The sequence below is a fragment of the Pan troglodytes genome, chromosome 14 (assembly GCF_028858775.2).
Source record: "Pan troglodytes isolate AG18354 chromosome 14, NHGRI_mPanTro3-v2.0_pri, whole genome shotgun sequence".
Taxonomy (NCBI): Eukaryota; Metazoa; Chordata; class Mammalia; order Primates; family Hominidae; genus Pan; species Pan troglodytes.
In genome coordinates, this window is record NC_072412.2 from 103,956,437 (window position 1) to 103,971,050 (window position 14,614).

General features: G+C 42.4%; 1 protein-coding gene across 6 annotated transcripts in view; it reads left to right on the forward strand.

The window, feature by feature from the left end:
* The window catches only part of FARP1 (FERM, ARH/RhoGEF and pleckstrin domain protein 1), a 311,995-nt gene that overhangs the window by 212,797 nt on the left and 84,584 nt on the right, over window positions 1-14,614 (forward strand). For all 6 annotated transcript variants that reach the window (XM_063792622.1, XM_016925462.4, XM_009427148.5 and 3 more), the window contains exon 4: window positions 14,296-14,338. In XM_063792622.1, coding sequence (XP_063648692.1) covers window positions 14,296-14,338 — 43 coding nt within the window. The remainder of the gene's footprint in view (window positions 1-14,295; window positions 14,339-14,614) is intronic.

Sequence of the window (14,614 nt, forward strand, 5' to 3'; positions counted from 1 at the left end):
CCCTGCCCAGCCTCGCCTCCCCACAGAAGTGATCCTGCCCTTGTTCCCCCTTCCCCTCTCCCTCTGCCTCCAGCCCAGCCCTGGTACTTCCTTGTGGAGTGGTGGGCCCCCTCCTCTTGGGAACTGTGAGTAATAAACCCTCTTCTGAATGGCAGTGGCCTGCTGAGCTGTTGGCCGTATCATACCTGAATAAGAAATGTGCTTGTGTTAGGCCATTTGTGTTGCTATAAATAAATACCTGAGGCTGGGTAATTTATAAAGAAAAGAGGTTTGGCCGGGCGCAGTGGCTCACGCCTGTAATCCCAGCACTTTGCGAGGCCGAGGCGGGCAGATCACAAGGTTAGGAGATCAAGACCATCCTGGCTAACAGGGTGAAACCCCATCTCTACTAAAAATACGAAAAATTAGCTGGGCGTGGTGGCGGGCGCCTGTAGTGCCAGCTACTCGGGAGGCTGAGGCAGGAGAATGGCGTGAACCCGGGAGGCGGAGCTTGCAGTGAGCTGAGATCACGCCACTGCTCTCCAGCCTGGGCAACAAAGCAAGACTCCATCTAAAAAAAAAAAAAAAAAAAAAGAAAGAAAAAAAGAAAAGAGGTTTAATTGGCTCATGGTTCTGCAGGCTATATAAGCATGGTGAGGCCTCAGGAAGGTTTTACTCATGGCAGAAGGTGAAGTAGGAACAGGCGTGTCATGCCGCAAGAGAGAGAGCAATTGGGGGTGGGGAGGCACCACACACAAACAGCCGGATCGCCCATGAACTCTGCGTGGAAACATACTTATTACCCAAGGGGCTGGTGCTAAACCACTCACGAGGGACCCGTCCCCATGAACCAGTCGCCTCCCGCCAGGACCCACCCCCAACACTGGGAATCACATTTCAACAAGATTTGGAGGGGACAAATACCCAAACCATATCAGTGGTTAAAGAAAAAATACATAGAAATATTAATATGTTTCAAAATGGATATACAGTTCTAAGAAGGTGGTGCTGGTGGTGGTGGAAGCATAGTTTTTAGATCTTCTCAAACCCAAGGCCGTACATAAAGACAGCTACTTAGCAAAATCAAAAACCCACAGACAACATCTGTGGCAAAACTAGATACCACAGTAAGTCCTAGATCCCAAAGAACAAGCAGCTGGAGACAGAACATCAGCCAGCCCCAAGGCCTGCACGCCATCGGTGTGTGTTTAGGAAGAAACGAGGAAACAATAGGGCATCTGATGGGTGGCAGAAGAGAACCCTCAAATTACCAATGGAAATCATAGGGAAATGGTTTGAGAAGAGCAGCTGAAATGGGTAAGGCCTAACAGGGCTGGAGCAGCTGTGCTCCAGTGACCAGTAACTGCTCCTTGAGACAGGCCATCACTCAAGAGAGACTACTGAGAAGGGAGCCCATATGGAACTGAGTTGGGACAACAGAGAGAAATGACAGAGAAGGGGAGGGCAATCGAGCCAGGGAACTTGAGAAAGCACGCTTCCATATCCTTCAACACTGTACAGAAACAATAGACAAGGAAGCTCTGGGAGCTTTGAAAAGCTACTCTGAACCATGATTTCTAAATAGGTTAGGAAACAATTTTCACATAAAAATGAGTAACAAAAATGTATCAAGGTCATAATGATATTTAAAAAACAGAGACTTCAATGTGTTCTTCCTGAGACACCACGTTTGGCCTTGCCAAAGGATTCAGGTGGATCCAGCTGCCAAATTGTAGAAACTACAGGGAAGATGTATCATGTTGAATAGTACTGTGAGTGTGCAGTCAGCAAAATCCAAACTCCAGGAAACCCTACAAGTCAACAGTGAGGAAAAGAAAGAGATGGAAGAGGAAGCTATAGATTAAACAATATAAACTCCTGCCCTCTACAAGTAACCTCTATGCAGAGTTTCAGAGTAACTGCATATGTTTGTAATGTTTTATTTCACCACATGGTGCATCTTTATACACTAGAGTTTAGTCTTAAGACTATAAAGACTAAGCAATTTGGGGGTGGGGGCACCACACACTTTTAACCAGATCTCCCATGAACTCTGAGTGAAAACATATTTATTACCCAAGGGGATGGTGCTAAGCCATTCATGAGTCTCAAGGCTAGAGTGGTTTAGTCTTAAGACTAAACTCTGGTGTATAAAGATGCACCATGTGGCAAAATAACACATTACAGACTTATGCAGTTACGATGAAACTCTGCATAGTGGTTACCTGTAGAGGGCGGGAGTTCAGTTTGGAAGGAGTTGACCAGCAGAGTTTGATTTCTTGACTTGGTTGATAGATACAAGGGTGTTTACCATCTAATAATTCACTAAGCTATACATTTGCTTTGTGCAGTATTATTATTATTACTTTTTGAGACAGAGTTTCACTCTTGTTGCCCAGGCTGGAGTGGAATGGTGCAATCTTGGCTCACTGCAACCTCCGCCTCCCAGGTTCAAGTGATCCTCCTGTCTCAGCCTCCCGAGTAGCTAGGATCACAGGCATGTGCCACCATGCCCAGCTAATTTTGTATTTTTAGTAGAGATGGGGTTTCTCCATGTTGGTCAGGCTGGTCTCGAACTCCTGACCTCAGGTGATCCGCCTGCCTCGGCCTCCCAAAGTGCTAGGATTATAGGCATGAGCCACCACACCCGGCCTGCTTTTTGTAGTTTTAAGCATCTGTTTATTTTAATATTAAATATTTTTTAAAGGTTGAAAAGGAAAAAGGTATACAGCAGAATAAGCAAATGATAGTTTAAAGGGTTGTATAGCATTTTGTCTATAGTTAACACTGTGTTGCATGCTTAAAATTTTGAGAGGGTAGATCTCATGTTAACTCTTCTTACCACAATTTTTAAGAGTTCAATTAACCGTAATACCCATGTGAAATCTTTTGAAATGAGTCATTCGAAGCTAATGAAAATTAAACAAATGATTTCAAAATAGTTTAAACTGAGTAATTGATGTTTTGCAAGGACCATGCCTGAGGTCTGCTGAATCCTGGTTAAGAAGTAAAGATTGTAGATATTAAAGCTTCCCTCCAAGTCCAGGCTCCCTGAAACCCCACACATTGCATTGTAATATTGTCTTGGTTTGATTCCAAAGCTTCCCTTCACATATATCTCTAATACCAAATCCTACTTAATGAGTTCAGTACACAAGTGCATAGGGATAGCCTGTACTACATTTGATTTTGTAGTTTGGTTTGCAGATCTGTCTTTAATTTCTTTTTCATTTAAAGCTTTTTTGGTAAATACGTAAAACCATATTCTACGATTTTCAGTTCAAATTTTATTAAACACAGATTCCTTTCACCAGATTAGTGTTGTCAAAAAGGGAAGGTAGGGAGAGGTAGTAGGACAGATGAAAAGAGACTTAGAGGACATAACCAGATATGAAACATGGTCTTGGTTTGGACGTTAGTTTCGACAGATCATCAATAAGGACGTTCTTTAGATAATTGGAGGAATTTGAATATTGCCTGAGTATTTGATGAGAGGAAAGTTTACAAAATGGAGAGGTACAAATCTTTGAAAAAAGAAGTAGCTGATAAAACAATTTTGAAAACAGTCTGGTAGGATTCTTATTAAACTAAATATACAGTAATTTTTTTGACACAGCAGTTCTACTCCTAAGTATTTACGTAAGAGAAATGAAAGCTTATGTCCATAAAAATAAGTATAAAAATATTCTTTGCAGTTTTATTCATAACTCCAAACTGGAAATCGCACATGTGCCATCAAGAGAAGAATGGATAAACAGACTATGGTATACTACATTATGTAGAGGGAAAGAAGTCTTAGACAAAATTAATTTTCATTTATCCAAAGTTCTTAAGCTTTAGGTAATAAGCACTTGAAACATAGCTAGTGCAAATTGAAATGTAATCTAAGTATGAAATAGACGTGGAATTCCAAAGAGTAGCAAAGAAAGCAAAATATCTCATTAATCATGTTTTTATACTGATTACATATTTAATTGGTAATATTCTGCACAGATGGGGTTAGATAAAATATGAAAACATTTTTAAAATTTTATTTTGGTGACCAGGCAAGATGTCTCATGCCTGTAATCCTAGTGCTTTGGGTGGCTGAGGCATGTGGATCACTTGAGCTCAGGAGTGTAAGACCAGCCTGAGAAACATGGTGAAACCCCTCTACAAAAAATACAAAAACTAGCCAGGCATGGTGGCTCACACCTGTAGTCCTAGCTACTTGAGGGGGCTGAGGCAAGAGGATCACTTGAACCCAGAAGGTAGAGGTTTCTTTGAGCCAAGATCGCGCCACTGTACTCCAGCCTGGGTGACAGAATAAGACCCTGTCTCAAAAAAATAAAAAATCTCATTTTGGTTTTTAAAAAGTATATGAATGTTTATATTCATACACATCACATATAATGAGAGATGTGGAAATGTATGTACTAAGGCAGTGGTTCTTAAAGCATGGTCCCCAGACCAACAAGCAGCATCCACATCACCTGAGAACTGGCTAGGAATGCACATTCTCAGGGCCGCATCCCAGATTAGGAACTCTGGGAACAGGGCCCAGTGGTGTATGTTTCAACAAGCCCTTACTTAGGGCAATTTTAATACATGCTCAACTTTGAGAACCACTTCCCTAAAGTGTTAATGATGATCTCCTAATGGTGAAAAACATATTTTTAAAAATTTTCCTTATTTGAATTATCTAATTTCCTAGATTACATATGTTTAAATTGTAATAGATTATTTTTAAAATTAATAGGGTTTTTTTGTGGCATCCCACAAAGGTTGATTTCTTTGTGGCATCCACAAATTGTGTTTTCATTTTCAATACTTTCCCATTTCCCCTTGGTTTCTTCTTTATTTAAAAGTATGGTATTTCATTTCTAAATCTATGGGAGATTTTTCACAAATTCTTCAATTGTTGCTTTATTATTGAATTCCATAGTGGTCAGAAATCATAGTTCATATGACATGAAGCTTTTAAAGCAATTTACTGATACTTGCTTTATGGTCCAGAATATGTCTTATTTTGGCAAGTGTTTTTACACGCACTTGGAAAAGACCGTATGTTCTGTGTTGGGTAGGATATTCAATATATTTCAATGAGGTTACATTTGTTGATACTGTTGTTCAAATCTATTATTTATTTTCTGCCTACATACTAATATTGAGAAAGAAATATTAAAAATCTCTGTAATTATAATTGTTGATTTGTCTACAGTCATGCATCACTTAACAATGGCTATATGTTCTGAGAAATGTGTTTTTAGGCAATTTCATTGTGCAAACATCACAGAGTGTACTTACACAAACAGGTGGTGTAGCCTACTGCACACCTAGGCTGTACGGTTGTCTCTATAGCATATTACTGAACTGAATACAATAGGCAATTATAATGGTAAGTATTTGTGTTTCTAAACTAAAAAAGGTACAGTAAAAAATACAGCATTATAATATATACCACTGACGTATTATGCGCCTGTTCTTGACTGAAATGTCACTATGCGGTGCATGACTGTTTCTCCTTACAGTCTCATCAGTTTCCTCATCATGTATTTTAAAATTGTTATTAAGTGTATAAATATTTAAGATTGTTTCGTGCTCTTGACTAAGTGACTCCATTATCATTAAGAAATTACCCTTTTAAAATTTTATTTATTTATTTATTTGTTTGTTTATTTATTTTTGAGACAGCCTCGCTCTGTTGCCCAGGCTGGAGTGTAGTGGCACAATCTCAGCTCACTGCAACCTCCGCCTTCCAGGTTCCAGTGATTCTCCTGCCTCAGCCTCCTAACTGGGACTACAGGTGCCCGCCACCACGCCTGGCTAATTTTTGTATTTTTAGTAGAGACAGGGTTTCACCATGCTGGCCAGGCTGGTCGCGAACTCCTGACCTCAGGTAATCCACCTGCCTCAGCCTCCCAAAGTGCTCGGATTAGGCATGAGCCACTGAGCCCGGCCAAGAAATTACCCTTTTTTAAATCCCCAGCAATATTCTTTATTCTGACATCTGCATTGTCCAACACTAATATAGCCACTTCAGTTTTTAAATTATTATTTTTTAGTATGGTATACTTTCACCCTTTTTTGTTTAACTTATTTGTGTCTTTACATTAGCAGTGTATTTTTATAGGCAGCATATACTTGCTTTTTTCTTTTTTAATCCAGACTAACAATCCTTGCCTTTTAATGGGGGGTGGAGGGGTTAGACCATTTACATTTAATGTGATTATTGATATAGTTTAAATTGAACACCTTGCTGTTTGTTTTCTTTTTGTCTAGCCATCATCTTTTGTTCCTTTTATCTGCCTTCCTTTCAACTGAAATTTTTTGATGACTTCATTTTATATCCTTTGTTGTTATCATTCCTTTTGCTTATAGTAGCAGTTTTCTGAGAACGTATTGACAATGGTAAGTGAGGACTTACTGTACATTAGGCTGCTTAAAGTGTTCTACAGTTTTGTTGCTTTTTAGATTTTGTGTGTGTTTCATTTTGGATTATTTCTATTGTTAGGTCTTCAAGTTTACTAATATTTTCTTCTGCAATGCTGATCTGCTGTTACAGTCATCCAGAGAGCATAACATTTTATATCTCACAGTATAGTTTTCACTGTAGAAGTTTAGCTTGGATTTTTTTTATATCTTCCATATCTCAACTTTTCAAACATATGGAATATAGTTAGAATAATTATTTTCATGTCCTTCTCTATAGAGTCTGTCATTCGTGTGAGTTCTAGGTTAGTTTTTATTGATTTTTGTTGTTTCCTTGTGGGTCGCATTTTCCTGCTTCTTGTACCTGATTTTTAAAAATTGGATGTCAGATATGCTGCATACTTCTGTATTACTGTAAGTTTTATTGAATTTGTTCTGGGATATAGTTATTTGGAAGCAATTTGATCCTTTTGGATTTGGTTTTTAAGACTTGTTAGCCTGGACACTGTAGGGCATAGTCTGGGGTGAATTATTCCCGACTACTAAAGCGTGACTCTTCAGCACTCTGCCAAGGCCCCAGGAATCATGAGGTTTTCCAGACTGGCTGATGGGAATCGGTAGTATTCCTGGCCCCCTGTGAGCACCAGGCACTGTTACCTCTAATACATTTCTGTTTTTTTTTTTCCTGACCTTGACTCCTTCCCACACATTCAAGGATAACCCCCTGTGGCTCTCCTAAGTTTTTTTTGGGTATCTCTCTACTCCCTGGTACTCTGTCCTGTGAACTCGCATCCCTTTGGCCCCCCTGAACTCTCCCCTCCATCTCTTGCACTCATGGATTTGGCCGCATCCTAACCTGTGTTCCTCCTTCCTACACCAGAGCCTGGAAACTCACTCAAGGCAGCAGGCTGGGGCGCTCACAGGGATCGCATTTTCATTTTCCTGTCTCTTGGAGATCACCGTTTCTCACTGCTTGGTGTCCCATGTTTTCAGATCTGTTGTGTTATATATTTTCTCCATTTTTGGAGTTGCTTTGTATAGGAAAATAAATCCAGTCCCTGTTACTCTATTTTGACCGGAAGTGAAAATCTCTAGAAAGTGATAGGTGTTTACAAGGAAAGCCACACTTAACATATCTTTTAAATATAACCAAATGTAAAATTAATAAAGTCAAATAATTTTTAAAATTACTTTGAAACAAATTATTACAAAGAATTCAAAGTAAAGTTTTTTTGTTTCTTTCTTTTTCTTTTTTTCTTTTTTCTCGCTCTGTCACCCAGGCTGGAGTGCAATGGCGCGATCTTGGCTCACTGTAACCTTCGCCTCGCAGGTTCAAGTGATTCTCCTGCCTCAGCCTCTCGAGTAGTTGGGACTACAGGCACCTGCCACCACGCCCGGCTAATTTTTTTTGTATTTTTTGTAGAGACGGGGTTTCACCGTGTTAGCCAGGATGGTCTCGATCTCCTGACCTTGTGATCCGCCTGCCTCAGCCTCCCAAAGTGCTGGAATTACAGACGTGAGGCACCGCGCACGGCTCTTTCTTTTTCTTTTAGGAGTCAACTGCAGAAAGACTAATTTGTTGCAATGAATTCTAGACACTGGATATTTTTCTATGACAAATATTTTCTTGGCTCCTATATGTGTTACAGTTGACAGGTTGTTTTTGTCATATGCTGTTTTGGTAGTTAAGAAGAGAACTGAACTTTTGTTGAGTCCTTTAGCTTTGGAGGGAAGCATATTAGTCTTGGATTCAGCCGGACTTGATGTCAGATTCCAGCTATGTGACATTGAGCAGCTTGAATAAGCCCTCTGAGCTTGCCTTCATTCATGTGTAAAATGACCACATTGTTTTGAATATTAAATGAGAATGTGTGAAGCACTTACCCACTGCCTGGCACACAGTGGGTGCTCAAGAAATATTAGTCCCTTCCCTGCCCCTGCTCTCATATCAAATAACTGATTATCTTTTAATAAGACCCTTTCCAAAACACCTCAAACATTCCAGTTGCTTATGAAATCCACCTAAAACATCACCCACCAAAATAATAGGGGGAAAAAGGATGTTTTGAGAAAGAGGAGAACAGCTTTGGGGATAGTGATTCAGCTTGCCCTGCCTTTGATACGTTGGCCTTAGTATCTCCTCTCACCTCCGAGTACAGCCACACGCCACATACTGACCTCGTGGATGACAGACTGCATGTACGATGGTGGTCCCATGAGATTATAATCCTGGGTCTTCACTGTACCTTTTCTGTGTTTAGATGCACAGGTAGTTGCCAGTGTGTTGGAGTTGGCCTCAGTATTCAGCACAGTAAGCGGTTGTGCAGGTTTGCAGCCTGACAGCAGTAGGCTGTACCTGGCCTTGGTGGGTGGTAGGCTATGCCACCTAGGTGTGTGTAAGTTCACTGTATGATGCTCACACAACGCCAAGGTCACCTAATGATGTGCAAAGCACACATGTGTTCCAAACGGGGAAAGTAGCATTAACAGGGCATCAGAGACAAATTGGATTGGAGGAAAGAAAACAGGGCGCCTGACTGAAATGGAGCAAGATGGGCTCAAAGGCGGTATTGCAGCTGAATTGTGGAAGAACCGTGCTACGGGCTGAATTTGTCCCCTCCAAAATTGTATGTGTTGAAACCCTAACCCTGAATTCCTCAGAATGTGAGTGTATTCAGAGATTGTGTTGCTTTTTTTTTTTTTTTTTTTTTGAGATGGAGTCTCCTCTGTGACACAGGCTGGAGTCCAATGGTGCTGTCTCAAATCACTGCAAGCTCCGCCTCCTGGGTTCAAGCAATTCTCCTGCCTCAGCCTCCCGAGTAGCTGGGATTACAGGCATGCACCACCACGGCTGGCTAATTTTTATACTTTTAGTAGAGATGGGTTTTCGCCATGTTGGCCAGGCTGGTCTCAAACTCCTGACCTCAGATGATCCACCCACCTCGGCCTCCCAAAGTGCTAGGATTACAGGCGTGAGCGCTCAGCTTAAGTCTCTGAAGAGGAGATTAAGTTAAAGCGAGGCCCTTGGTGTATGTAGGCCCTACTCCTTAAAAGAGGCCACTTGGACACAGACACTGGAAATGCTTGCACAGGGGAAAGACCAGGCAAGGATGCAGCGAGGTGGCAGCTGTCCAGAAGCCAGGGATGGGGGCTCTAGGAGAACCCACAGCTGCTGGCACCTGCAGCCTCCACCTGCAGGAATAAATTTCTGTAGTTTAGGCCATCCAGTCTGTGGTACTTCGTTATGGCAGCCTCAGCAAACTAATAAATACAGTAGGCCTTCAAACCCTGGCAGAGGCGCCTGGATTCAGTAAGCAGGTGCATCTTTGAATCCTACTGATGGGCAATGAGATTTCTCTAGAGGTCTATTCATTTCAGCCAGATGCCTTTCCAGTCAGGCCATGTGGATGTGTGAGTGTGTTCAAGAGATCAGCGGCATAGATTTCAGTGAGAACAGGGGCTACGGTTTGGCTGAAGGGGTGTAGGGGTTTGGGGTTAAAGAGATCATAACAAATGTGACCTTCTAGAGAAAGCTTATGGTGTTTTTGTTACCTTTTAACTCATCGGTAACTGGTTTCTGTGTGCTTAGGATGCGGGAAAAAGTGACTAGCCCAGGATGACCTAGTCCAGCTCCGCTCGCCTCCCTGTGACCCTCCCTGCATAGCAAAGGCCAATGCTTTCACTGCAGTTGAGTGGCAACCTCTTTTTTCTTTTTGCTGCTCCCAGCTCATCCATTTCTAATGGTTTAAGTCCAGCGTGCCCCAGACCTTCTCCCTCAGCTCTGCAATCTCGCTGGGAAACAGATAGGTCCTCACAGGCCATGCGTCCTCACCCAGCCTGGTTGCGTTGGAGTGTGATCGGCTTCTTGCAGTGTTCCCGCTGCGGAGCTGCTGAACACACTGAATTACCCAGGCCCATCTTGTGCTCCCAGCCCCACGTGTTATAAAACCACATGCTCCCTTGGCTCAAATAGGTGCTTGTGTTTGATGCTTTCCACAGAAATGCCAGAAACAGAGGAGAGATGTTTAAAAACAATTCATAAAATAGGCAACTGCACTGCCAAAGTGTCATTGATTCGTCCTGGGGAGTTTGCAGAAGTTTAGGCTGGTTCTGTGGCCACCCTGGCAGTGGCAAGAGAGTTTAGTGGCCAGGACAGCAGGCTCCCAGTGCGCTCTCTGGTTAACTCACCCTCTCAGGCAGCATGACAGTTTGGAAACTTCTCCACTCTCCTGTATCCTCCAGCCCTCTGATTTTACAAGGGAAACAGAAGGCATCAGAGAGGAATTTTCTTGTTTTCCTAACACAGAAAGGTGAACCTCCTTCAATCTGTCATTAGCCTGTCCCTATCCCTATCCCTTAGGATGTTGTTTCCATCCTGAGCCAGTGTCCTGGGTTTTAGAGCTCTGTGTTCGCATCATCTCAGGTCTCTTTGGATATTGGTCATCGCCTCTTGCCCCTATTTTTAACCCCTCCCTTTCTTAAATACATGCAGGTCATTCCAGTTAAAAACAAGTAAATGGGTTGGGCAAAGTGGCTCATGCCTGTAATCCCAGCACTTTGGGAGGCCGAGGCAGGTGGATTGCTTGAGCCCAGGATTTCGAGACCAGCCTAGGCAACATGGCGAAACACTGTCTCTACAAAAAATATGAAAGTTAGCCAGGCATGGTGGCATGTGCCTGTAGTCCCAGCTACCCAGGAAGCTGAGGTGGGAGGATTGCCTGAGCCTAGGAAGTTGAGGCTGCGCCACTGCACTCCAGCCTGGGTGACAGTGAGACGCTGTCTCAAACAACAACAACAAAACAAGCAAGTGAACAATACCCTTACCTGATTCCCCAGCCAGCTACCCCCCATTCTGTTGCCTGTTGCTTCACAGCCAAGTTTCTTGATGAAGCCATTCATCCTCTTCCCCATGCACCAGACGTTCAGACCCAACCCTGGGTCAAGTGACCTGCTGAATCACTGAGTCAAGGACGGGTGTGAGTTTGAGACAGTTCTCAGTTTCTTCCTTTGCGGACACTGTCATCCCATGATGTCCATGACACAGTTCTCTCCTTCCTTTACTTCACGCCTCCTCTGCTCCTACCTGGCTGTCCATGGTGGACATATTGGCCAACGCTCATGCATTTTAATTCTTTAGACTCTACACTGGCCATCTTATCCTCCATGGAGTCAGGGTGGTGGCACCTTCTAAATGTGAGATGTCTTGCCCAGGCTTCTCCTCTGAGCTCCAGATGAATGTGTGTCATTGTTTGTATACTGTCTCTCCCTGTATGATCCAAGGACACCTCAGAAAATTAACTCGGCTGGAACCTCTCAGTCCCAGTCATCCTGCAGTGCTCGCTATCTCTGGAGGTGGCACCAGTGTCTGCCCAGATGCCCGCTGCAGAAATCTCAGTGTCATTCCGGTTATTGTCACCTCCTTCCCTGGGCATCGTATCCATCAGTGCATTCCACTGGTTGTTACCTCTTCAGTTGTTCTTGAATCCACCTACTTTCTCAAACTCTACTTCTGCCATTCTGGTCCAAAATACCGTCCTGTCTTGCCTGGACAATTGCCAACAGCTCAACCTGCATCCATTCTTGCTCCTTCTAACCTGTTCTCACGCTGCCAGACTCATCTTTTAAAAATACAGATCTAATCATGTCCTCCCCATGGGGTAGTTCCTTCCCATTGCTCTTAGGATAAGGACAAAGCGTCTGAATGTGGCCTTGGCGGGGCCAGGCCTCTTCCTGACCCACCAGCCCTGCTCTGCAGCCATGATGATCATCTGGGCATCAGGACTAGGGTTTTTACTGTCTGTTTTCATAGATTCTGCTTGTCTTTCTTCCCTTTGAGATCTTAGCACAGGGTCATTTTTAGGGAAGCTTGCTCCCTACCTCTGCCCCTTCCGTGTGTATTGCATATATATAGAATTTTCTGCATATTGTGGTGTTTTGACATCTTAAAAGACCTTTCTGGCTAAGAAGAGACTGCGGCTTCCAGTGCTAGCCAATCCTTAGAGCTAGCAGGGCCCAGCTGGGGGTACCCACCTTTGATATACAAAGAAACCAACCCAGGGCTGCCTCCTTTATCTGACCTGCCCATCCCTGGGAGCAGTATTCCTCTGCCTGAATCATCTCAGCGCCTGGTAACAGGCAACTCCAGACTGCTCCTATAATTAAGAGATTGCCAAAATTATTCCAACGGGCCAGTCCTAAACTGTGTACCCTGCCTTGCCCTGCCATGGAAATCTCAATAAAGGTCTAGGCTCTCCTGTGACTCCTGTCTTTTGAATTTATTTCTTTCTTTCTTTTTTCAAGACGGAGTCTCACTCTGTCCCCCAGGCTAGAGTGCAGTGGTGCGATCTTGGCTCACTGCAACCTCCGTCTCTTGGGTTCAAGTGATTCTCCTGCCTCAGCCTCCCAAGTAGCTGGGATTACAGGTGCCTGCCACTGTGCCCAGCTAATTTTTATATTTGTAGTACAGATGGGGTTTCACCATGTTGGCTAGGCTGGTCTCGAACTCCTGACCTTGTGATCCACCTGCCTTGGCCTCCCAAAGTGCTGGGATTACAGGTGTGAGCCACCGCACCTGGCCTGTCTTTTGATTTTTAATGCCTGCATGGTAATGTGTCATAACGATATACATTATTCTACTTAATTTAGGTTACTGTAAAAATGTTTACGATGATAAAAATGCTGCAGTTAGTATTCCTTGTGTGTGCAGAAATGCATAATTTCCCAAAGTGAAATGGCTGGGTAGTACTTTTTAGGGCTTAGGTCCTGATTCTCTAATAAGTCTCCAGAAAAGTTGTACTAATCCATGTATCGAAACCCTGGCCAACTTTGGCTATTATAAAATATAAACATGCAAGCAAGTGTGTGTACAGCCATATCTAGATGGAAATTTAATGGGTGGAAATGGTATTTAATTGTTTCAATTTGCATTTCTAGTGCAGATTACTCCTGAACGTCAACAGTTTTCTGTTAGCTGTTGGCATTTTCTCTTTGTAAATTATCTGTGGTTCTCAGCATGATTTTCTAAAGGGCTGTTTCTCGTTTTCATATTTACTTATAAAACCCTCTTTCTATTAAGCACATTAACTTAGTTTTGTCATATATGCAAATATGAGCTTCTGTGGAACCCTTTCAAATGACTAGAAATTCAAGGGGGAGTTTAAAGAAAAAAACACATGAAATGGGATGGTCAACTTACATTTTATTAATAAAGGCAGCAGGTTTCTCTCTTCCTTGAAAAGTTCGCTATCCAGACTGTGTGCCAAGAAGCAGATGTGTGAAAGAGAGTCTGGACTTTGAAGTTAGACTGGATTTCAGTCCTAGCAGTGTCACTCTCTAGCTGAGGGACCTGGGGCAAATTAGCCTCTGCAAGTCTCAGATGTCACTCCTGGGTAACAAGAATCCCTCTGGCCTTGTCTGGAGAGGTCAGTAGCTTATAGGTAGTGCATGGTGCAGAGGTGGTGTTCTGTAAATATTCATTCCCTTTCCGCATCCCTCAAAGATGTGCTTGCTGTTCTAGACACTCACACATCTGTGTATTCTGTTTCAATAAGGAATGTACGTATTTCACTCGGCTGGTAGTCACAAATGAAATCATTCATTAATATTTTCCAAATAGGTAAATATGATAAATGTATAAATGAGAATAGAAAACTTCTTAGTTAACCATGTGTATCTGAGTCTAGGAGCAATTTTAATTTTCAAGCTCAGGGATAATATCAGCAAATGAGGATCTGTTTTATAAAAGTGGTAGACAACGTAAGATACGGCATTCTGGAGAAAAATGGAACAGACGGCCTCATATCCTCAAAAATATTTTGATTTTAAACAGCTTTAAACAAAATCTCAAAATACTTGCACTCTTTCATTGAGAACTTAGGTCTCAATCTGTTCTTTTTTCCCTTCTAGGTGTGGCTGGATCTCCTAAAACCCATTGTGAAACAGATTAGAAGTAAGTATATACCATATGTTTAATAGTGATGTGAAATCTGAAGGCAGACAGTTTCATGTCTAGACATCTCTTGCCCTGTGGCATGAAGCACTAGAAACACAAATTCTTCTACCCCATAATTGCTTTTCATCATCAACTAATCCGTGTACTATTAAAATGTGTGTCTTCTGCAGTTTTAATGTGTAACAGTTTGGTAATCAAAACCGAGCTTGGAAAATAAAATATCATTTTGATTAACAACTGAAGCCTGCTATTATCTTAAACCCCAGAATAATT